This window comes from Condylura cristata, unplaced genomic scaffold (genome assembly GCF_000260355.1).
Source record: "Condylura cristata isolate star-nosed mole 26May11 unplaced genomic scaffold, ConCri1.0 scaffold00035, whole genome shotgun sequence".
NCBI classification, from domain to species: domain Eukaryota; kingdom Metazoa; phylum Chordata; class Mammalia; order Eulipotyphla; family Talpidae; genus Condylura; species Condylura cristata.
Genome location: NW_004567136.1, coordinates 15,263,873 through 15,285,678, shown reverse-complemented (window position 1 = coordinate 15,285,678; position 21,806 = coordinate 15,263,873). Strand labels below are relative to the sequence as shown.

At 62.6% G+C, this 21,806-nt stretch overlaps 1 protein-coding gene across 1 annotated transcript in view; it reads left to right on the top strand.

Annotated features, from left to right (window-relative positions):
- The first annotated feature begins 55 nt into the window (after window positions 1-55).
- Window positions 56-21,806, top strand: part of IQGAP1 (IQ motif containing GTPase activating protein 1) — a 73,753-nt gene continuing 52,002 nt past the window's right edge. The window contains 6 exon segments of the mRNA XM_012732691.1: window positions 56-149; window positions 14,682-14,838; window positions 15,602-15,679; window positions 18,040-18,116; window positions 20,582-20,649; window positions 21,476-21,589. Coding sequence (XP_012588145.1) covers window positions 85-149; window positions 14,682-14,838; window positions 15,602-15,679; window positions 18,040-18,116; window positions 20,582-20,649; window positions 21,476-21,589 — 559 coding nt within the window. The 5' untranslated portion in view covers window positions 56-84.

The window sequence follows — 21,806 nt, the reverse complement described above, 5'->3', positions numbered from 1 at the left end:
GTTGGGCAGCGCTGGGGGGGTGCGGCTCACGCCCCCTCTGCCGTTTCAGCTGTCCTGGACAATGAGAGGCTCACCGCCGAGGAGATGGACGAGCGCAGGCGCCAGAACGTTGCCTACGAGTACCTCTGTCACCTGGAGGAGGCCAAGAGGTGGGAGACGGGGCTGGGCGGCCGGGCCTGCGGGAGGGGGGGGTTTGCTCAGGGAGTGAGACCCCCGCCGTCTGCCGCGACGCGCAGGGCCTCTGCGGGCGGGCGGTCGGGCCCAGGCTCGTGCTGTCGGCTCTGCTCCGTGCACGTTTCAGGGCCCCCGCTGAGGGGAGCAGGGGGCTTGCAGGGCCGAGGGGCGAGGCGTCCACGCTTCGCTGGTCTCCCGTGGCGTTACCCGTTCACCCGAGGCAGTGCCCTCTGCCAGCGGCCGTCCTGCATTGGTGCGCCCTGACGCGCGGCTCCGGGCTCAGTTTTCCGTCAGCAGCTCACCCCTTTTGTGGTGCTGGGTGCTCTGCGCCGCCCGGGGCTGCCCGGTGTATTACAGGGCGCGCACCCTGAAGGGGCTAGCCAGGGGCGCCGAGGTGCTTGTGATCAAAGCCCAAAGGGGTCAGGAGCGCTTCGAAGGGTGTTCAAAATGAGCGTTCTGTCGTGTAATTTTGAAAACCTTAAAATGCCACCGTAAGACAGGTGCGAACCCAGACCCAGATGAAGGCTGCCCCTTTCCTCTCCGAGGACTTGGCTGGCCCGCTGCCCTCTCTGGTCCTGGCTTCTCCGGGCCCCGCCCACTAGCATCGCGCCCTCCTGAATCAGGCGCCGTCCTGAGCCCCGCGCCTCCCGGGAGACTGGAGGCTTGGGGATGACCAGTGGCCAGGGAGAGTGGTAACGGCACTTGCGTTTCTGAGAAGGTCAGACGGCAGGAGGCGACTGCGTCATCAAGGAGCCGCTTTTCCAAAGTTGCGCCGGGCCTGCGAGCCGAAGTAAGCCCGCTGCCGTTGGCGCTGCGGATCACACCGCGGGCTGGGGCTCGCCAGCCAGTGCTCTGGAGCTGCCCGGGCCGAGGGCTCCGGCCCCGCCAGAGCGCTGCTGCCTTTGCTGTCCTGCCGGGCCTGCGCTGCAGAAGCCCCTTCCTCACGGAGGGGTCTGGGCGGACTCTCCTGCCACCCGGGCTCGGGGCCTGCGTTTCCTGGCCCTTGGCCGTGGTTGATCGCGGACTGGCTTTCCCTGTAGCTGGGCCTCTGCCAGGCGGGCGCTAGACGGCGGGGTCCGGTGGGCCTGGGTGCGACGGTCCTGACATGGTGTTTTTTTTAATTAAAGACTTCTTTTTACTTATTATGCAAATAAGGCCAGAGGTGCGGGGGTGAGAGGATGCCCGGACACACAGTGGCGCGCAGAACAGGCTCACTGCTGAGGGGGCAGCGGGGAGACGGGGGTCACTCCCTGGCCAGGGGCAGCGGCTGCGGACAGCTTCCCAGAGCTGCGCCCCAACCCCTGCGCCACCAGGGCGCCCTGTTGTGTCTTTTATTTTAAAAGATGTATTTATGTGTGCGTACAGAACTGGGGCGCAGGCCAGAGGTGCAGGGGCGGTGAGAGCACTCCCCAGAGACAGTGGGGAGCAGAGCAGGCGGATCTGTGAAGTCCACTGCTGCGGGGGCAGCGGGGAGACGGGTGCTGCTCCCATGGGGGAATCGCGCTCGCACGGAAGCGGCTGCGGCCGGCTTGCAGAGCTGCGTGCTGACCGCTGCGCCACCGGGGAGGCCCGCGTGCATGTTAAATGCTCCCCCGTGAGAGACAGGGCTGGCCGGTTGGCCGCGCTCCCCGCAGCCTCCCCGCAGCCTCCCCGCCGTGCCCTCAAGCCAAGCCTTGTCGCCGTGGCAGGCCCTGGGTGCTGCGGGCTCACTCAGCCTGCTCCATCCCACTCTGGCAGTGTGCCAGAGTGCCGCTTTCAGGGCCCGGACCGCCCCGCGGCCTCCACTGCCAGGACGCTCCCTCGCGGGAGGACGCCCTTCCGTGCTCCCTGGGAGACGATCTTCTGTCAGGTGTTTTCCAGGGAAGAAGAGACCCTCTTCCCTTTAAACCCTGCCACGTGGTCCCTGAGGCGTTCAGTGGGTGCGTTTGGTCACTAGGTGACACTGGTGACCGCGCTCACGCTGCGGGAGAGGGAGGCGCGGTCAGGGTGCAGCCCCGCCACACGCTGCCTTCGGCCTGGCGTCACGGCAGCGGCCATCTGGGGGAGATAGGCCTATAGAATCTGGGTGCAGTGACTGTTTTTGCTTGAAGATCACATTGGAACAGCGACTGTGGACGCGCTTATTCAGGCTCTGCAGCTAGAGAGGACGAGGAAAAGCAGCCGGCACTGTCACGCGAGGAGCCAGGTCCCCGGGGCCGGGGCCGGGGCAAGGCCAGGTTGCCGGTCTGAATCTGAAGTGGGCGCTGGGCGCGTCCGGCTTCCTTCACAGCCTCCACCCTTCCACGTTGGAGCAGCCCCAGGGTCTGGAATGTGCAGCAGCCCAGGCCGGAGGAAAGGCTGGGAGAGCCAGGGACAGGTTCCCTCCCACTTCTATTTATAGCCCTGCCCTCCCTGAAAGCTCCCGGGCAGCGGGCAGCAGCCCTTGTGCCCCTGGACCTGTGGCTGGACTTGCCAGGGGCTGGCCAGGGAGATTTGAGTGTGGGTGTGCAGACCACCGGGCGTGGCGGACAGGGCGGGGGCGTGAGCTGTGTTGCCCAGGGCTCTGTGGGGAGGTTTGGGACGGATCCCACAGGGTGGCCTGGGCGGGGCTGGGAACTAGAAAATGCAGGATTCGGCCTCTGTGTTTTGAGAGAAGCCGCAGCCTAGAACTGGGCCTCAGTACTCCGAGGGGGGCGAGGCGGGCTGCAGCGCGGCGCTGAGGCCCGGCGGGGCGGGTGTTTGTCCTGCCCGTTCTGGCTGGGCTTTGCGCTGGTTTTGACTGAGGAGCAGTTGTGTAGGGAAGCGAAGAGCATTTTCGTCAGGAAGGAGGTGGGAGCTAAATGTGGCGTGGCGGCGCTCAGGCGCGCCCAGGGGAAACCATCGAAAGATCAGCAGGTTCTGGTGAAAAGACCCGAGAGAACGTCAGGCAGGGCGGGACCGGGCGGCAGGCAGAGGGGTGGTCTCCCGGGGTCACTTTGGGGCGCTCAGTTTGATGCCGTGGTGTCGTGGTGGCCTGGAGCCTGCCTGGGCCTCTCCCTCCAGCTCTCGTCCCTGCCCCCTCCCCGAGGCAGGCTCGCCCAAGCGACCCAATGCAGAAACCTGCTGTCCTTTGGGGGCGCTGTGAAAGTGCCTTGGAAAGAAACCGGGTGCCAACAGCGGCCGCGCCTGCGTCTGTTGCTGCCCCGGCATCTTCCGGGACAGGCAGTGGGCTCGCGCTCCTCTGAGCGCCCAGGGCCCCGGCAAAGGCTGGCTTTCCCAGACTGGCACACTGCTGGTGAGGATGAAGCCAAGACGTCCATGAGGCCAGGGATAAGACGGGGAGGTGACAGGTGAGGAAGAGCGCAGTTCTAGAATTCCCAACTGGACAGATGGCAGTCACGACTGGGGGCTTCTTTGCAGGAGGTGCCGGGCCCCGTGGAACCCAGGGTGCTGGGGCGGCCACACCGCGCGGCTGCTCCATGTGAGCTGGACGCGCCGCACGCTCACGTCAAGGGGAGGACGGGCTGGCTTACCAGTGCAAGCTGAGGACCACGGCGCCGACCTCTCCTGAGACCCGCCTGCTGCGCCTCCTCGGCGGCATCCTGGCCAGAGGGCTGCGTCCACAAGTGCATCTGCTCAGGGGCGCCCGCGCGCCAGGGGGCTTTCTGGGCACCGGCAGCCGTGTGACGGGGCGGGGCCAGCCTCGCCAGGCGCCAGGGCCCCGCTAGACTGGAGCACGGCCTGGTCACGCCGGCGGTCAGCTGGTCAGCGGCAGTGAGAGGCCGCGAGTGGGGTGGCAGGATACTTAGCGTTCAGTGGAACAGAACTCAAAATGGCTGACAGCGGTATCGGCTGCCGAGCGGTGTGAGGTGAACGAGAGGCAACTTTCGGTTTGGCAGGTGTGGTTGGGATTCTGGTTTCGCAAGCCGCCTGGCCCGGGAGCGAGTCTCAGCGTCCGTGCTGGTGGCGCCGCCGCCGAGCTGCGAGGCCCAGGCCGGGCCGGTGAGCCGGGGCGCCGGGGCTGGGACCGCTCTGGGCCGCGCCCGGAGCGTTGGTTCTTCATCCAGGCGAAGGCGCTTGTCCGGAGGCCGCCGTGGGAGCGGGCCTGGGCGGGAGGGGGCCGGGAGACGCTGCCTCTTCTCGCTGCCGTGCGGCGCTCTTGAGGAAGAAGGGAAGGCTGGGAGAAAGAGCCGCCACTTTAGACCCTGTGGCCAGGGCTCCGGGCGTGCACTTGCGCGCGGCCCTCACCTGGTCCGCGAGCCGCCTCGTGCCTGTGGGCCCAGGCCGGCCACGGCCGCCGCCTGGCCGCCCGCTGCGCGCTTCGGCGTCGCGTTACTGCTCAGGGCTGGTGATGCCCATTCACCCTTTGGGGCCTGTTTTCCTGGCACTGACGGCCGCCTCCGTCTGGCTCGCCCCATGCCCCCGTGACTTTCCCTTGCAGCGCTTGTTTTCACTGTACACGGTTTAACAAGTTACGGCCTTTAAGAGTTCACCTTTCTGTTTGTAATTTCTCTTATCAATTCAGTGGTAGGTAGTTTAATTTCTCTAAACTTGCCGAAAGTGGAAGTTGTATATTTTCCTATGCTGTCGTTGCCGAGAAGACGCAGCCTCAGGCGTCTCAGAGTCGGTGCTTGGAAACTGCCTGTCAGCAGCCGGTGTCCGCTCTGTCGGCCGTCACAGGGCGGCTCTCGCTGCAGGCTGTCCTGCCACAGGAGCTGGATTTCAGTCTTCCTGAGAGAACGGGCACGGCGTTTGCTTGCATCTGGAGGCGGCACCTGAAGCTTGCTTGACTTCAGGCCCCTGGAGAGCAGCTCCCTCGAGACTTGTCGAGCTGGGCGTGGTGATGTTGCCAGCTGCCAGATGCTTCTTGATTTGTACTCTCTCTGCTGTTCGTTTGCTTGAGCTGTCAACTGTCTGTTACACCTTTAATAGTTAGTTCTGATTCATTACTTCTGTTTTATGTTTGTGTTTGTCCGGGAGAGATTAGAGCTAGCCAGATTAGAGCTTCTGTGCTTTACCTTGGTCTTCATTTTGTTTGTTTATGTTAACTCCGTCAGCACCTCTCACGGTAGCTTCTGTTTCCTGGCTTGGTTTTCTACCCTCTTGATTTTTCTCCTTGCTTCTGCGAATGGTTGCTTTTTCCTATTGCAGTTGTAGTTTTGGAATATTAATTTTTTTTCCTCTCAACTCTTGTTAATAGACTAAATGGCCTGTGATGAGTTCATGTCATGAAGAATAGTGTGACAGAGATAGTTTAGAGAATTGGGCAAAGACCTCAACTGCCTTAACTTTCATGCGTCTGCAGTGAGTGTGACCGCAGGGAAGCAGCACCAGCGGCCGGCTGGGGAGACGGACGCCCACCAGTCAGGGCTGAGCAAATGATTTGGCTGCTGGCTTTTTTTTTTTTTTTAAGATTTATTTATTTATGTATACAAGAACTGGGGTATAGGCCAGAGGTGGCAGGGTGGTGGGGGGGCAGTGAGAGGACTCACCAGAGACAGTGGGGAGCAGAACAGGCGATTGACTGAAAGACACTGTGGGGAGCCCAGCCAGGAGCGGGCCTCTGCAGGGGCTGCTGACAGCTTCTGGCGCTGCGCTTGAACCCCTTGCGCCCCCAGGGGCCCACTTTGCGCTGTTTGGACCATTAGTTTGACCTAACCTGGCAAATATATTTCTGTTGGCCTTAGAGGCCCGAGCAACAATTGCGTTGGTCTGCTTCAATGCCCCGATGAGGAAATAAAGGTATTTGAGGGCCCGTGTGCACCTGTTCCACAAATTTTATTTTCCAGCCACGCACGCTGCCTGGCTCCTCTCTGCCTGGCCCCTCCTGCAGCACCGGTCCGGGCGGGGATGCCTGTTGGAGGCAGGCCTGAGCTCCCTGCTCTCCTTCCTCCGAGCTGCTTAATAACCCTCGCAGGAAGTGTCTGTCAGAGTGCGGCAGGCCAGACCAACGGAAGTGATTCACGGGAGGGGCTGTTTGTTTGATCCCAGGTTTGGTTGCCTAGAGCCTGGGCCCTGAGCCCCGAGAGGCGTGAGCTGGAGCCTGGAGCGGAGCCCCTGGACCGGGCCCCTCCCCTGCCCGGGCAGATCAGCCTGCGCTTCAAAGAAACTTAACCCTCTATCTGGCTAATGGCTCACGGTGAAGAAGAAGCTTTCTTGGTTATGTTTAAACGTTGTTTAAAATTTTCCCCTGTAATTGTATGTGAGAAGGACTTGTTAGTTTTCAGGGAGGCTTTTTAGGGAACCTCAAGAGTTCAGATACTTACTTCACAGCTGCTAGAAGGTGGTAGCAAAGAGCAAACAAAGGCCAACCCAGCAGCTGGTGAGGACGGCCACATATTTCCTGTGTGCCCCGCCGGCCCTCCCTGCCGCCGTGTCCGCTGCGTGCGAGCACCCGCCACCCTCGCGCGCCAGGCCTGCGCTCGACCGCCTGTGTCACTCCGTGACGGGAGGGATCGCGCTCATCTTCCCCGAACAGAAAGCAAAGCTCCTGGGCCCACCCACCCTTGCGGTAGGCGGTAGGCGGTAGGCGGTAGGCGGTAGGCGGTAGACGGGGCCTCAGGTCCGCGCAGACTCCGGAGCCTGCTCCTCCACCCGGCTGCTCTGCCGCTCCTACTTCTGCGCCTGAGAACAGTGCCGACAGCAGCAGTAGCGACGTCAGGGGCAGCGGGAGGGGCACTCCACAGACGCAGGCTTTGTTGTTTCAAGGAGGGCAAAACGAGCATCTCGACTCGCGTCACGGAGCTGTGGGGTGCCCAGGCCTCTGTGAATGCGCGCTGCCCCCCGCCCCCTCTGCTGGCGCCAGAGGCCACCGCTGCAGTCCAGCACTGCGGCGAGTCCCCGACCCGTGGCGCAGCCCACTTCTGCTGCGCCCCTCACCTGCCGCTCCACTCCGGACGCCGCCGGGGCTTGCCTCGGACACGTGTGTCCTCCGAGGCCTCGGGTCTGTCGTACCTCACTCGCTGGGAGCCGCGGGCCCTGCGCAGAGGTGGACACGAGCAGGCGTGCGCTGCGGATGGGAGAGGTCGCTGACAGGACGGCGTGACAGCGTCTGTGACTGCGGTGTCCGGGGACAGGCGGCCTGGGACTGCACAGGCTTTGCGTGCTCTGACGGGCCCCGGGAGCGGATGAGAGGTTGTGTCCGGGGACTGCGGACCAGGGTGCCGCCGAGCGCTCGTCCTCGCGACCCGGAATCTGCTTTAAACTCGGCCTACAAAGGCACTCGGCTCTCCGAGTCTCCTTGCCGAAATGGTGACCTCATGCGGGCAGGAGTGGCAGTCGGGCTGGAAACCGCCTGGGGTCACTTGGCAAGAGCTGTGGCTTTTGGTGGTGTGGGTGGAGGAAAGCCTGTCTGAAGGCCTCTATTTCGTCTTTACTCAGAATACCTTCCTGTTGACTCATTTGGAAATCATAACGGAAAGCAGAAGGAGCCGTGGCCAGGCAGCTGCCAGCCGGGCCTGACTTTGGGGCAGATGTCTGGGGTCGGGAGAACAGGACTTCAGAGCAAGCAGCTCTGGGAGACTGAGGCGCTCACCTGGAAGTCAGCCTAGCGAGAGGCCCCAGTCAGGAGCCACAGCTGGAGATCTCTAAGCCTTCACCCATGAATGCTCCTAAGACTGAAGCTCCAGGGGCCTCAGGCAAGAGGGCCGAGTCCCAGAGGCCACCACCTGGATCAGGAAGGGCAGGGATGGTGCGCCTCAGCGCTGCTGACTGGAGAGCTGGGCTCGCTTGCCCCCCGCGGAGGCCTGCAAGCCGCTCAGGGAAACAAGCTAGCTCGCAGGTGACTTGTAACAGTGCTTCCTGCGGGCCCCTGCTCTGACCCTGCTGGACTTAGCTTGGAAAGGTGTCGTGCTCCACAGTGGCTTGACGTGGGGGATTTTCCTTTGAAAACCTGAGGATGGCCACAGAACTATTTATAGGTAGATGTGGCCTTATTTTTTTTAAATTAAAAATTTTCTTTCTGAGGACTCCTGTTAAGAGGGCAGGGAGGTGTCAGATGTAAGGGGCGTGGTGGAGACCCTTGCTGCAGCCCTGCCTTCACGGTCACGAGCCGAAAGGTCGCAGGAGAAGAGGGCTTCCTGGGGCGATAGCCAGCGCTCAGGAGGTAGAAATCTAAACACGCTGAGGGTGGAAGAAGTATGTGGAAGAAGAAATAAATATGTAAATAAGTACAGTCTTTTGGCAAACTAAGAATAAATGGGACGCAAAAAGTTTACACGTGACCATAAATTACTGAGCACCCTTCGTGCAAAATTGGGAAGACACAGGATGTCCCCCCAAATTGTTCTTCTTTAACAATCAGATTTTCTTGTTTATGCACACAAGAACTGGAGCACAGGCCAGAGTTTGGGGGATGAGAGGATTCACCAGAGCCAGAGTGGGGAGCAGAACAGGCAGATGGACTGAAGCCCAGGGTGAGGGGGCAGCGGGGAGACAGAAGGGTCTGCTGGGCCGCGGGGGCCTCCCTGGCCGGGGATGGACTCGGGCTGCAGGGGCTGCGGATCTTCACAGTGCTGAGACACCCCCCCCCCGTGCACCACCAGGGGGCCCCTGAACCTTTTACCGAGGAATATGTTATCCTTGGTCGTAGCAGGAAGACAGGGAAAGGGACGGTGTGACCGCTGGGGACACAACGGTGGCCAGTCGCAGCGACACGCTTGCTCAGCAGCACAGGTCAGCCAGCAGACTGCTGGAACTGACAGGTGACTTCGGCAGGTCCTCGACACAGAGGCCGACACGCACACAGTGGCGCCCGGAATGCCAGCCCAGGCGATGCGAAATGCATTGTGAGAGGCTGTAGCTTACAGTGACGTTAGGACAGCGCTGGGGATACACGTGAAGAGGATGTGGAGCAAGTTTCGCACAGGCCGTTATAAATACTATTAAATAAAGCCCAGTGAAGGTGGGGACTTAGTGTTCACAACTACAAGATAAATCAAACCGGGAAACTCCGTCGTCACCTAGAAACACGCGGCGCGGGGCGGGGGCGGCCCTCCTCGCAGAGGCCCGCGGGTGCAGCGTGGGGGAAGCCGCCTCCCGACGGCCACTGTCGGGGCGCCGGCCGGGCGCAGGAGGGCTGCTCTTCCCGCCGGCCGCCCGCAGCCCAGAGGGCGTCTCTTTCTGGGCCGGGGCGGCGGCGCCGTCTCCCGGCGTCTGCTGCTGCAGGCGTGTGGGCAGCAGCTTTGCGCCCGCGGACGTGGCTGCAGGGCAGTGGGAGCTTGGCCAGTCGGAGGGGCGCGCGTGGCCCGGCAAGTGTCGTCGGCTCGCTGTGGGAGCGTGCCGGTCTGCGTGCCGCCGGGCGTCCGGGGGCGCCTTGCCCGGTGCCCACCAGCCTGCGGCGGTTTCTAACACTTGGCAGTTGTATGGGTGAGAGTGGTATTTCACGGTAGATGCTGCGTGAAGGTAAGAATCTTTCTTTCCTGTGAACTCTGGGCAGACTCTTTGTTCATTTTCTGTTGGGTTATTGGATTTTTTCCTTAGTGGTTTGTGAGAGCTCTTTATATGCCGAAGGGCTTGATCTTTGTGGCATAGGTGGCTATTGTGTGGTAAAAGTCTATTCCAGATTGTCCTGCAACTTTTAACCTCAAGATGCACACGATGATTTGGATGTGAAGACATTTGATTTTATTAAATTTGTCACTAGCTGTTGGACTTTATGCCACCTCAGATGCCTTATCCTTACTGATCAAATACCAAACCATCTCCCATGATTTCTTGTAGTAGTTAAAAAATACATTTTTAAAAAAGGTTTAGTTATTTGTGCTTATAGAACTGGGGTGCAGGCCAGAGGTGCGGGGGCGGTGAGAGGACTCCCCAGAGACGGAGCGGGGAGCAGGACAGGCAGATGGGCGAGTACACTGCTGAGGGGCGCGGCGGGGAGACAGGAGAGGTCTGCTGCCTCGGGGTCACCTCCCGGCGGGGCTTGAACCTGTGCTGAGGCGGCGGCAGCCAGCTGCGCAGCCCTGCGCCTCACCCCACTGCACCACCAGGGAGGCCTCTTAATGGAGTGTAAAACGGCGAATGTATGTTACATGACTTTTATCTCCCTACAAAAACGGGTCAGGCCCTCCCTGGTGGCTTGGAGTCCGGCCACGGTGGCTGAGGCCCGGCGAGACAGCATGGCCCGGGCGGCACAAGGCCTGCGACTCTTGAGGTGGTGGGAGCAGGGGTCAGTGACGTGGACGCGAGCTTCAAAGCGCTTGTGGGCCGAGGCGCTCAGAGGCGCGGCCCCCGCCCACCCCAGGGGAACCATGCAGGGAATGGCAGGGAACCATCAGTTACCTGCCTAACTGAAAAAGTCCTTGCTGGGCCTCCCTGGTGGCGCAGGGGTTAAAGTCCCAGTGTGATCAAGGCCACTGCGGCCTGGGTCCATCTGTGGCCAGGGAGTGACCCACAGGTGCAGCAGACTCCGCCTCTCCCCCCGCTGCCCCCTCGGTGGCTTTCAGTGGACCCACCTGTTCCGCTGCCCACTCTGCCTCAGGGGAGTCCTGTCCTCTCACGCTCACCCCCACCCCCACCTGCACCCTAGCTCTTTTGTGCATAAACAAAGGTAAACCTTAAGAGATCATCAAGAAAGTTGCAAAAGGCTTAAAAAAATGCGAACACGCTGTAGGAAAGCCCAGGGACAGAGGCTTTCCCGGGCAGAGCAGCTGACTGACCTGACTGGACCCACCAGCCAACCATCTGTCTCCCCTAAGTAACCTGTGTTCTCAAGTTACTTAAAAACAATTTTTATTTTAGTTTCCTGTGTTATTAAAATACAGTTCCTTCGTTTCTGTGTTGGATAACTTGATAAGCTTTTGGGCAAAACCCTGGCAGCGGGAGTCGCAGGGAGAGCGTTTCCGGCCCCTGGGGCCCAGGCCCCCGTGGACAGAGCGGCTGTCCCAGGGATGGAGGGTGGCGGGCGGGAAGCCCCCCAGCTGCTGGGCCCTGGCCTGCGCCCCCCAGGGGCCTCGTCTCCCCTCCTCGGACTCGCCCAGCCTGCTGAAGCTGCTCTTGCTCAGGTGGCCGCAGACGTCATGATGGCGTCGTGGCAGCTCCCAGCCCCTGTGACGCTCTTCTCTTCGGGCACTTTCCCCTGCCAAGTCCGTCTGTACCGAGCTGGTGTCTCCACCTGAGAAGAGCCAGCGGCACCGGGCCCTGGGGACGCCCCGCCTTCGGCCCCTCCGCCTGCCCCTCCCGCCTGGGCGCTGGCTCTCCCTGAGACCTTCCCGGCAGCCGCCACCGCCTCAGCCTTGCGGAAGCTGCCTCCTGGGGCCCTGCCCGGGCGTGGCAGGCTCAGAGCCCTGCCCGGGCGTGGCAGGCTCAGACTCAGCCGCCCCTCTGCTGACCAGCTCAGGGCGGCCTCCCGTAGGGGAAGTGCCGGCCCTTGGTCCTGGACACCTTTGCGCCCTGTTCTGCTGACACAGCCACTCCCGTGGGACGAGGCCGCGCAGCCCCGTTTCCTGTGCGGCCTGGGCAGATGCCGCCCGGCCCCGCGCTCTAGGCCAGGAGGCTCCTGAAACACTCTGACCTGCGTTGTGTGATTCTGGGCAGCGGAACTGACACCCTGGCCCAGTCCGCAGCCACCGCTAGGGTAGGCCTGTCCTGGCGCCCAGAGCCGGGCCGCGCTGCCGCGCACCTGGCGCCGCCCACGCCCCCGCGGTGGCGCACAACTTCCTCCTACAGCAGATGGGGTCAGGATCTCTCGTTCTGCTTCCTGGAGAACAAGCCTTTGTCTATCCCGAGTGGACACTACAGCAGTGTCCGCTGTCGCGGCTCAGCCGTCAGGCCCTGCTGGGACCTTTCAGGTCAGGCCTCGAGGTCTCGTTCCTGTTTCCAGGCCTTTCAGAGGGTCAGCACAGCCCCTCCCCGGCAGGAGTGCCCCCCCCCCCAGTGGCCACTTCCTGGGGAAGCAGCCCCATCCCGCAGGAGTGCACGTCTTTCTCTGGGGCGCAGCCGCTGCCCACAGTGGCGCCCACAGCCTGGGAGGCCGCCCCCCTCCCCCCGGCAGGACTGCTGGAGCAGCCCCGCTGGTGAGCCGAGAGGGTTGCAGCAGCCAGGGCCGCGCTGGGTGTGGCCGCAGGGGAGCGGCTCCTGGAGGAACCGAATCTCGCGCTCCTGGAGGAACCGAATCTCGCGGTCGGCGTCAGTTCCGGCTCTGGTCTCTTCCGAGCTGCCCAGAACCTGTTCAGCCGGTTCGCTCCCAGCCACCCTCATTCATCCCTCGGGGCTCTCTGCCAGCCAGCCCCGCCCGCCCGGGCCTGCTCGGCGCGGCTAGGCCGGGCTTTGTCTGGCCGGTGGGGCCGAGGCCCAGCCCTGGAGCTGCTCTGTGGGGCGCCCCCAGCCAGCCCCCGCCCCCAGTTCCCGCGGGCTGCGAGGACAGGCCCGCCCCTCGGAGGCAGGAAGCTGCAGCGAAGGCGCCGGGCTCAGCCCTCGGGCTCAGCCCTCGCCCGCTCCCGACTTTCATCGCCAGTCCGTCCTTCACTTTCTTCTTAGTTTTTTTAGGATTTATTGATGCACACAAGAGCTGGGGTGCAGGCGAGAGGCGCAGGGCTGAGCGGACTCCCCAGAGCCAGATCGGGGAGCAGGACAGGCGCATCCGCTGAAGCCCACTGCTGAGGGGGCAGGAGGGGTCTGCTGCGCCCTGGGGTCCCTCCCTGGCCGGGGTCGCACCGGCGCCTCAAGTCACGGAGACTCACTCCGCACCACCCGGCCTCCTTCACTCTTCCTGGTCTGCCAATATCTGCCCCTTCTCCCCACATAACCTGCCCGCCATGCCCCGCCCTTCCCGGCCGGCCCCTCCCTCTGCCTCTGGGGTGTGGTCAGGGCTGCCCCCCACTTCCTTTCCCGGCTTGCCATCGCCAGTCTCCCTGGCCCTCACTTTGCCAAAATGACTGTTTTCTCTAATTTCTAATTCCCCTCGTGAATGTTGGTCTTCTCTCTCTCTTTTTTTTTTTTTTAAATTAGCTTATTGTTACATCATTCTGTGCCTTTTCCATCTCAGTGGTCACCCCGTGGACGTCCCACCACCAGCCTTTCCGCCTGCCGCCGCCTCAGCCCCGGCATCCACCTGGGTCCCCCCCACTCGACCCCAGGAATGTTGGTGCCCTCTCAGGGCCGCCCTCGCCCTTTAACACTTCTCTCCAGCTGTTCCCCAAGTTCCCGGACTTGTGCCCAAGGCCTGTGTTGCGGGGTGTTTCACACCGGGCATCCACCCGGGCATCTCGGCGTGAGCTTGCCGCGCCTCTGACGTCCCGCCTCGCCGGGCGGAGTCGCTCCTCCAGTCCTCTGTGCCTGAGTCACCAAAGCACTTTAAAAAGAACGCCTCCCCCCACCCCCCAGAGCTTCCGCAGGTCTCGCGCTGCCGAGCCTGCCAGGCTGAGGGTTGCCCGCACCCACGCCCGCACTGGTCTGCGCGTCTGTCTTTTAAAACCCCTCTGGTCTGATAGCTGAAATGGTGCTGTTAACTCTGGTTTCCTTTTGTTGTTTATTGAGATTTGTTTGTTTATGCACACAAAAGCTGGGGTGCTGGCCAGAGGTGGGGGGGGTAAGAGGACTCCCCAGAGACAGAGTTGGGAGCAGAACAGGCGGATGCACTGAGACACACTGCTGGGGGTGGGGGCGGGGAGACAGGGGGGTCTGCTGCGCCCCGGGGCCCCTCCCTGGCTGGGGAGGACCCTGCTGTGGCTGGACGGCTCCACAGGCCCGAGCCTGACCCTGCCAGCAGGGGCCTCCTTTGCTCTTGAGGCAGGACTGGCTCTTCCTCTCCAGTCTGTGACGCGCCCAGGGCCTCCCAGGGCCTGTTCTTCCTCCAAATGACCAGAAGAACAGCTTTAAATTAGGGTTTTTTAAACTCGTGTCCTGGAGTCGTATATTAAACTTAAGTGCACGTACATTTTTTTGAGAACAGAGCTATCACTTTCCTAAGCTATGCAAAGGCTGGCCAGCGACACCAGATGCTGGATCACCACGCGAGGTGACCCTTGCCAGCCCGTCTCGCTGGGACGCCGCCGCGCTGCTTCCCGGCTGCCACAGCCCGAGCAGGCGGCTGAGGGGTGCTCTCTCTTCCTCTCCTGGCAGCCTCTCCTCACCCCCAACCAGCACTTAAGCATTAATTGACCACCTTCCACTGGCATTCTCTTCAGAGTTGTAGGGAAGGTCATTGACTTTCTGCTCACCCCAAAACCCGAGCGCAGAATGTCACTGTGGAGTCCGAGCTCGGAAACTATAGGAGAGAGCAGCAGACTGACGTCCTGGACGGCTGAGGTGCCTGCGGTTTCCTTAGCAGTGGTGAGGAGTGACCTGGGGGCGAGGACAGGCGTCTGGGGCCAGCTGCTCTGTCGCAGCCAGGAGGGAGCAGGGCCAGAGGGGCCAGGCCCCGGAAACCTCAGGCGCCCTGGGCCAGACTAGGCCGCTGGGAAACGAGCCTCCCTCGGCGCCTGGCGCCTGGCGCCCCGCTCCCCGGCCGCGCGCGCTCGCCTCAGACATCTCCGAGGAGCGTGGCGGCCGAGCTTGGATTGGGAGTTTGGCGCTTCCCTCTCTCCTCACGTCTGTCTCCTTTGCTGCAGGTGGATGGAAGCGTGCCTCGGGGAAGACCTGCCCCCCACCACGGAGCTGGAGGAGGGGCTCAGGAATGGGGTGTACCTGGCCAAACTGGGGAACTTCTTCTCTCCCAAAGTGGTGTCCCTGAAGAAGATCTATGACCGAGAGCAGACCAGGTATAAGGTGAGTCCCGCTTGGCGCTCACGCTCTTACGGGCCCCAGGGAGAAAGAAGGTGGCAGCGCGTCCCGGAGAGGCACCGAGAAGCTGTGTCCAGTCAGGAGAGGCCCTGGCCGTGCGGGCGCAGGTCTCAGCGGAGAGGCCCTTCAGCGGTCCGGACTTCCGGAGCATCCGAGGGTGGCGTGTAGCTGGGGGTTTTCACGGTTCTGGGTTTTTGTTTCTTAGAAGCTGGAGGAGGTCACTAGGGAAATGACTGCTTCAGCTGCCCTGTTAGCCAGGCCAGGTTTGTCGGCACATTCAAAACAATAGTTTCTCCAGACAGAGATGGTCTGGGAACTAGAGTTCAAGGCAGAATGAGGAAGGCGATCCAGTTTCAGAAAATTGAGATGCGGGAAAGGGTGAATTCCTGCGGCCCAGGGGAGGGGGGGCGCCTGCTCGGTTAAGTTGGGGTGTCGGCGGGGGCCAAGTTCTGTGGCCCACAGAGCTTCTGTTTCACTCTGTTTCAAAAAGATGGTGTACCAGAGAGTGTGGCCGGCTGCGGCCAAGGCAGGCTGGATCGAGGCCAGCGCCCCCCGAGACTGCTCTGGGCCTGGGGGCCCCTGGCAGGAGGCGCTACGGTGGCCGTCTCCGGGGCTGGAGCGTGAGCACCGCTCGGGCGCCCTCACCTCAGGGCCCCTCGTCAGGTCTGAGAGCGAGCTTCCGCAAGGCCGGTTACGGGCGCCTGCCCGTTTCGCCAGCCGAAGCTCAGGTCTTCCTTGCTCGTCCTAGGCGACCGGCCTCCACTTCCGACACACGGATAACGTCATCCAGTGGCTGAACGCCATGGGCGAGATCGGGCTGCCCAAGGTAATGGCGGGGCCGGGCTGGAGACCCGAGGTCATGTTTCTGCTGCCCCGGGGCCAGTTCTCTTTGCTCTCTCACACGTCAGAGGAATTCCCTACCATGCATGTTCTGTAAATTGTAGACTTAGCTTAAAACCACACACCGCGAGGCTCATGTTTTTAATGTGTACAGTTCCAAATCTTTGTTTTGTCTTTAGTATTTGACTTCAGGAAATACAGAGATATCAGCTTCCAGGTTCAAAGTAGTCAGCTATGAAGGGAGTATGGAGAGTCATATTTTGTTTCCAGAAAATGCAAAGGCCCGTAGTCCCTTTTATTCTTATGTCTGGTTTTGGGGTAGCTGCATGCTCTGTTAACAGCTTTACCGCTGCATAATTGATACGGACAAACCACCCATCGGTAATGTACAGTCTGACGCGGTGAGGCTTTGATGCGGTGTTGTAAGCCCGAGTGCTTTGCCCAGCCCTACCTTGGGCCCAGAAGCCATCCTGATGGTCTCTGTGAGAGGCGCCCCCGTCCCACAGCTTTGACCTGAGCGCCCCACCTGTGGGACCTGGTTCCATCCCCAGCACACCAGGCTGGCACAGGCACCGTGACTGTGAAGCCTTCAGCTTTGTGTGGCAGGAGCTGCTGGCCGCAAGCCCCCTGCCCCTTCCGGGCCCCGGCGATGACCCGCTGGGCTGGCTGCAGCGCCGCCGTGCGAGGCTGCCCCCGCCTCCGACTTGACAAGGGCGTCGCCTGGGATGCGCTAAGTGACAAAAACAAAAGCAAAACCAGACGGGCCCCGGGTCCCGAAGCGGTGTGTGGCCGAGACGAGTCTGCTCCTGCGTGCAGGGTGAAGGGAGGCTCTCGGGAAGCAGCGGGACGGCGTGCGCTTCTCCTGTCGGGCCACGGGTCTCGGTGCTTTGCTTTCTTCACGCTCCCCTGTGGGGGCCAGATTGTCGCAGCCCAAGAGAGGCCACTCAAGCGGGGTGTGGCGCGTCACCGTGCGGGCCCCTGCGAGCTCCCTGCTGGACCTGGGGCCCCGCACACGGCTGGCGCCCGTCCTCTCGTTTTTCAGAGCAGAGTGCGATTCTCCTCCCGGTTCTGGGATGTGAGAGAATTCGGCCCCTCCGATGCCAGGCGGCCCAGTCAGTGCCTGCAGCTGCTCGGTCAGGGTGTGCGCCTGTGGCTTCCTGTTCCTGCTCTGCAGTGTGCCCGAGGGCAGCGGCCGCTCAGCCTCTTCCGAGAGCTTTGCCAGTCTCCTGCCAGTAGCGCTGTGACCGCCCCGTGCTTTTGAGATTCTGCTCTCTGACGGTAGCGCCTTGTCCCGGACCACACTTGCAGCAAACGCAGTTCCCCAGAGGCTTCTGGGGCAGAGGGCTGCCCCTCGGCAGCTGCTCCGAAGGGCCCCGCCGTGACGTAGCCCAGCCCCTGGGGTCGCGGGCTCCTGCTCCCGCCAGAGCCACTGCTGTGCCTGACGAGTGGCGCTGACCCCCGTTCGCGGGCACTCTTGGGGGACGTCGCCCTGGTACCTACAGGCCCCGTGTCTGCTTCGGGTCTCCATTTTTGGCTCTTCGTGACAGTTTGTTGTTTCTGCGGGCCAGCTCCTCCACGATGTAGCCTATTACTGTGATATCTTAAAAAATTGTTTCCAGTCTGCCCCCAGTAGCCCCTAGATTTCTTGGCCTGTGCTGCTTCCCAGAACCTGCGGCCGGGCGCCCTTGGGTGCAGGCCTGGCGCAGCAGCACGGGTCCCCTTGCCTGGAAGTCCCCTGGCTGAGGGCACAGCGGCTCCGGTGGGCTGCCGGGCGTCCTCCTTGGGCACTTCCGCCACCTGGGGCCTCACACCCGAGGCCAGCCGCCTTTCCCCGGTGCCCGCGCCCTCCTCTGCCGTGGGGCTGCTGCGTCTTCGCTTCCACTTGTCCAGCCTCTGGGCCTTGGCGTGACCGAGGACCCCGGCGCGTCGTTCCCCAGAGCGGCTTCTCCCTGCCCCGCGCCAGAGCCTCTGGGCCAGGGCTTCGCTGTGGTCAGCAGTCAGGCCCGGCTCCCAGCGTCCGCAGGCTGACTCCAGCCTGCCCGCAGCCTTGTTTTCATCCCTTCTGAGCTGTGCTCTGGGCGTCTTCAGAAGACGCCCAGCTCTGCGGAGGCCTCCGTCTTGGGAAGTGAACAGACAGTCTGGAGAGGATCAGGGGGAGATCACATCCCCGCTCTCAGCACAGCGCTTCCCCTCCAGCCACAGTGTAGCATGGACACATGGACAGGACGCCCGGGGGTGGGGTGGGGTGGGGGGGCACCCTGCTCCCCAGTGCAGCGTCTCTCTGGCGAGGTGGGGAGCGCTGCGTGCGCCCAGGGCCGGCGCCTTACTCTGCTTCTCTCTCCTTAGATCTTTTACCCAGAAACGACAGACATCTACGATAGAAAGAACATGCCGAGATGCATCTACTGCATCCACGCGCTCAGGTAACGCCGCGCTTCTGCGCACCCTGAGGCCGGCGGCGGGGGCAGAAGGGAGCGAGGCCGGCGAGCGCTGGCCCTGCCCCTGCCCGCTGCCAGAGGGGCCCGGAAGTGGCTGAGAGGGCTCTCGGGCTGCTCCTGCGGCAGCGTCGCGGCGGAGGCCGCGGGCTCCTGGGCTCTGCCCCGTAGGGCTGGCGCCGGGCCGCGGCCGGCTTAGCGCGGCAGCTGCACCCAGTAAGCACGAAGCCTGCGAACGCAGGAGAGTCCGCCCTATCTTCAGAGCTCTCCTTCGGGGTAGTTCGGCGTGGCCGCGCCGGGCCTGGGGCGTGGGCCACTGCGGGCCGAGGCGGTTGTCTGCCGTCCTTAGTCCCTGCTTCGATAGCGTGCATTTCACTTGGGACTCAGCCTCCTTTTCACTTAAAATACCCCAAAACGACCAAAACGACATCATTCACCATGTGTTTTCGAACTGGTAAGTTGAATCTCAAACGATGTGATGTCTCGATGGTCTTCACGGCAGCACATTCTGGCAGGGTCTTCAGGTAACTCCAGCAAATGTCAAGCAGTTGGAGATCATTTAGGGACCGAGGTCCTTCCCATCGAGTCATTTGTTTCTTAAATAATTGTCGCATTGATATGGTAGGTAGGAACTGAAAAGCAAACGTACCCACAATTTCCTAGTAAATTTGGAGGTCCCGGCCTTTAGACCGGTCACTCGCGTGCTGGAAGGAAGTGCGCCGGTGTGGGGGCGCCAGGCCACGGCAGAGAGAACGGCCTCCGCTGGCCTGCGAGAGGAGAGGCCTCCAGGGCTCCTTCCTTTGCTGGCGGCTGCCCAGGCTCCGCAGGGGGCAACAAGTGCTGTGTGGAAACCACGCCTTGGGCACAGCCCCTCCCGCCCAGGGCGCGTCCTCGCGGGAGGGACGAGGCGCCCCCCAAGGCGGCGCGGGGCTGCCGCCATCCCTTGGTTCAGACCTCCGAGGGCACTGCTCTAGCTTTGGGAACGTCCTGTTTCCCTCGCTCGCCGGCCGGTGCGCACTGACCACCGCCCTCGGCCCCACGGCCGGAGTCGCGCCCCGCTTTTCTCTCCTTTAAGGTGCTTAGCGTGAGGCCGCACAGTGGTAACACGGCAGTTTCAGAAAAGAAGCTTGAGGGACGGGTCGTTGTCAGAGGGTTTCCACTGGGGTGTGGCTGGCTGGCGAGCGCTTGCGGGCCGCGGCCTGAGGTGGGGAGGAGCAGGCCTGGCGCGGCCTGAGCTGGGGACACCTGTGCGGCCGCCCTGCCCTGCCCTGCCGCGTGGCCGGGTCGCGGCCACTCCCTCAACAGACACCAAGGCCTCGCTGCCCGCTCGGCGGGCGGCCCGCACCATCAGCTCTGCTGCCAGCCTGGCGAGGTGGTGCTCTGGCTGGGGCGTGGGTGCCGGGGTGTGGGAGCGCTGGGGGGTCACGGCCATTCCCTTCCTGGCTTTTTTTTTTTTTTAGCATCTTGACCGTCCAGTCCACTGTACTTTGGCCTTACTGAATTACTCGTCGGCTGTATTCTGTCTCTGATAAGACCCAGCTCCCCGCACGTCTCCGATACTTTCTCTTTCTCAGGGCTGAGTTGGGACTAGCCAGCCCACGTCTTGAGGACACTTCGGGGTGACCTCTGAGATCTGCACAGTGGCCTCCGGGTCATCTATTGCACAACGGGCGGTGACAGTGGGGCCGTCTGTAGAGCACGGCTCGCACGGGGCAGCGACCTGAGCCCCACTACCCGCTGACGGCGGGGCGCCCGGCTACTCGTGAAGGTCGCGGGGCGAGCGGGCACGAGGACTGGAAAGTGGTGTTGGCCACTGAGGCTGAGCGGGCGATTCCGGTGAGGGGTCTGCGAGGCCATTGTGGTCCGATTGTAGCGCCAGCCGAGGGCTACCGCCTGCTTGCAAATCTGCAGGCCACCCTGGCGCTTCTGGTTTCAGGTGTCTGGACTCCCGCAGCGCGGACCCCGGATCCTGCTCGGCCCGCTGCCTCCCTCCCTGCGTGCCGGCTCTGACCGCCAGGCCCGCGGCTCAGCTCCCCGGCCCCGCGCCGCGCCACACCGCCACGGTGAGGCGGCCTAGGCGGTGATGGCGCTGGGCCGAGGCAGGCAGTGCTGAGCAAGAGCCGCGCTGCCCCGCCGCCAGGGGCTTGCAGCCTGCATTTCTTTTTTTATTGAGAAGTAAAGACTGATGATTCGTACTTAAAAAAACACTCAAAGGGTCTGAGCCGAAATTTTCCACTAGCAGTCTCAGTTCACCCAAGTTTTGCTATTTGAATCCTTTTCTCAAATGTCTTGTTACTTGCAACTTACTGACCACAGGAAAGTAGACAGATTGCCGGAGCGGGCATTTGTCTCTCGGCGTGCCAGTTTGTGGGGCCTGTCGCGGGTGTTGCGCTTTAAGCCTCAGCAGTGTGCTCGAGCGGGGAGGCCTGACTCTCGCCTGTTGTGTCTTCTAGTCTGTACCTGTTCAAACTAGGCCTGGCGCCTCAGATTCAGGACCTGTATGGAAAGGTTGACTTCACAGGTAAGGAGTTTCGAGCTGGCAGGGAGTGCTTGACGTAGGTGGACACACCTGGGGCGCGCAGGGCTCGGAGACGCTGGCAGCGAGGGAGAGTGGGGCGCCTGGCTGTGGGCGAGCGCCTCTCTGCCTTCCGGGACTGAGAGACTGCCGTCTGGCATCAGGCGGGCGTGACCCCGACGGGTGATATTTATGATGTCGCCTGCAAAACGTGAGGTGCGTCACACCCACATCTGTCCCGCAGGCTCACGTGTGGGGGCCCTGCCTGCCGTGCGGGGGGGAAGGGCGCTGCCCAGCCAGCCTGTTCCCGGGAGACTCCTCATTTGGGTGGGGTTAGAGCCAGGTGCTGGGGCGAGCCCAGTGGGATGCTGCCTAGGGGTAGGACACTGGTGATAATTTTAAAGGCTTGGGAGTTTCTGAAATTGCTAATAAAACTTTTATCTGTGACACTTTGCTTCCACGGAAGTTGTTGCTCAGACCAGGGCAAGGGCCAAGCTTGCGTGTTTCCTCTGTCATTTGGCTTCCCGCCTCAGAAATGGCTCCGGCTGTGAGGCTCGGAGGCCTGGCTGGCCCTCGCGCGCCCGGAAGTGGCTGTCCTCAGTCCGTGGAGGAGGTGCCAGAAGCCCTCGGGGAACGGCCCCGTCTCAGGTTCTGCCATCTCTGACGCCCTTGATGGCGGCGATGCGGGACGCCGGCGCCGTGCCACGCGCCTCCGCCTTCCGGGTGTGGCCGCGGCCGGTCGCGGGGCAGTTCTGAGGGGGGCCGTCCTCCCCGTGTCCTCCGAGTCGTGGGGCGGCCGCTTACGTGGCGGGTGTCTCGCTTCCGCCCGCAGAGGAGGAGATCAACAACATGAAGACCGAGCTGGAGAAGTACGGGATCCAGATGCCCGCCTTCAGCAAGATCGGGGGCATCCTGGCCAACGAGCTGTCGGTGGACGAGGCCGCGTGTAAGCCGAGCGCCGGGTCTGGGTCTGGTGGGAGGCCGTGGCGACGCCTCGGGCCGCTCGGCTTTGCCGGCGCTCAGGGCACCGCCGGAGGCCGGTGGCCTGTGTCAGCCAGATGGGGGCACTGGGGAAGCGAGGCGCACCGCACTGCCCTTGGAGTGGCCGCGTCTGCGCGCGTCCGGACGGAGGTGGGGCTCGGGGCGCCTGGCTTTGCTCCCGC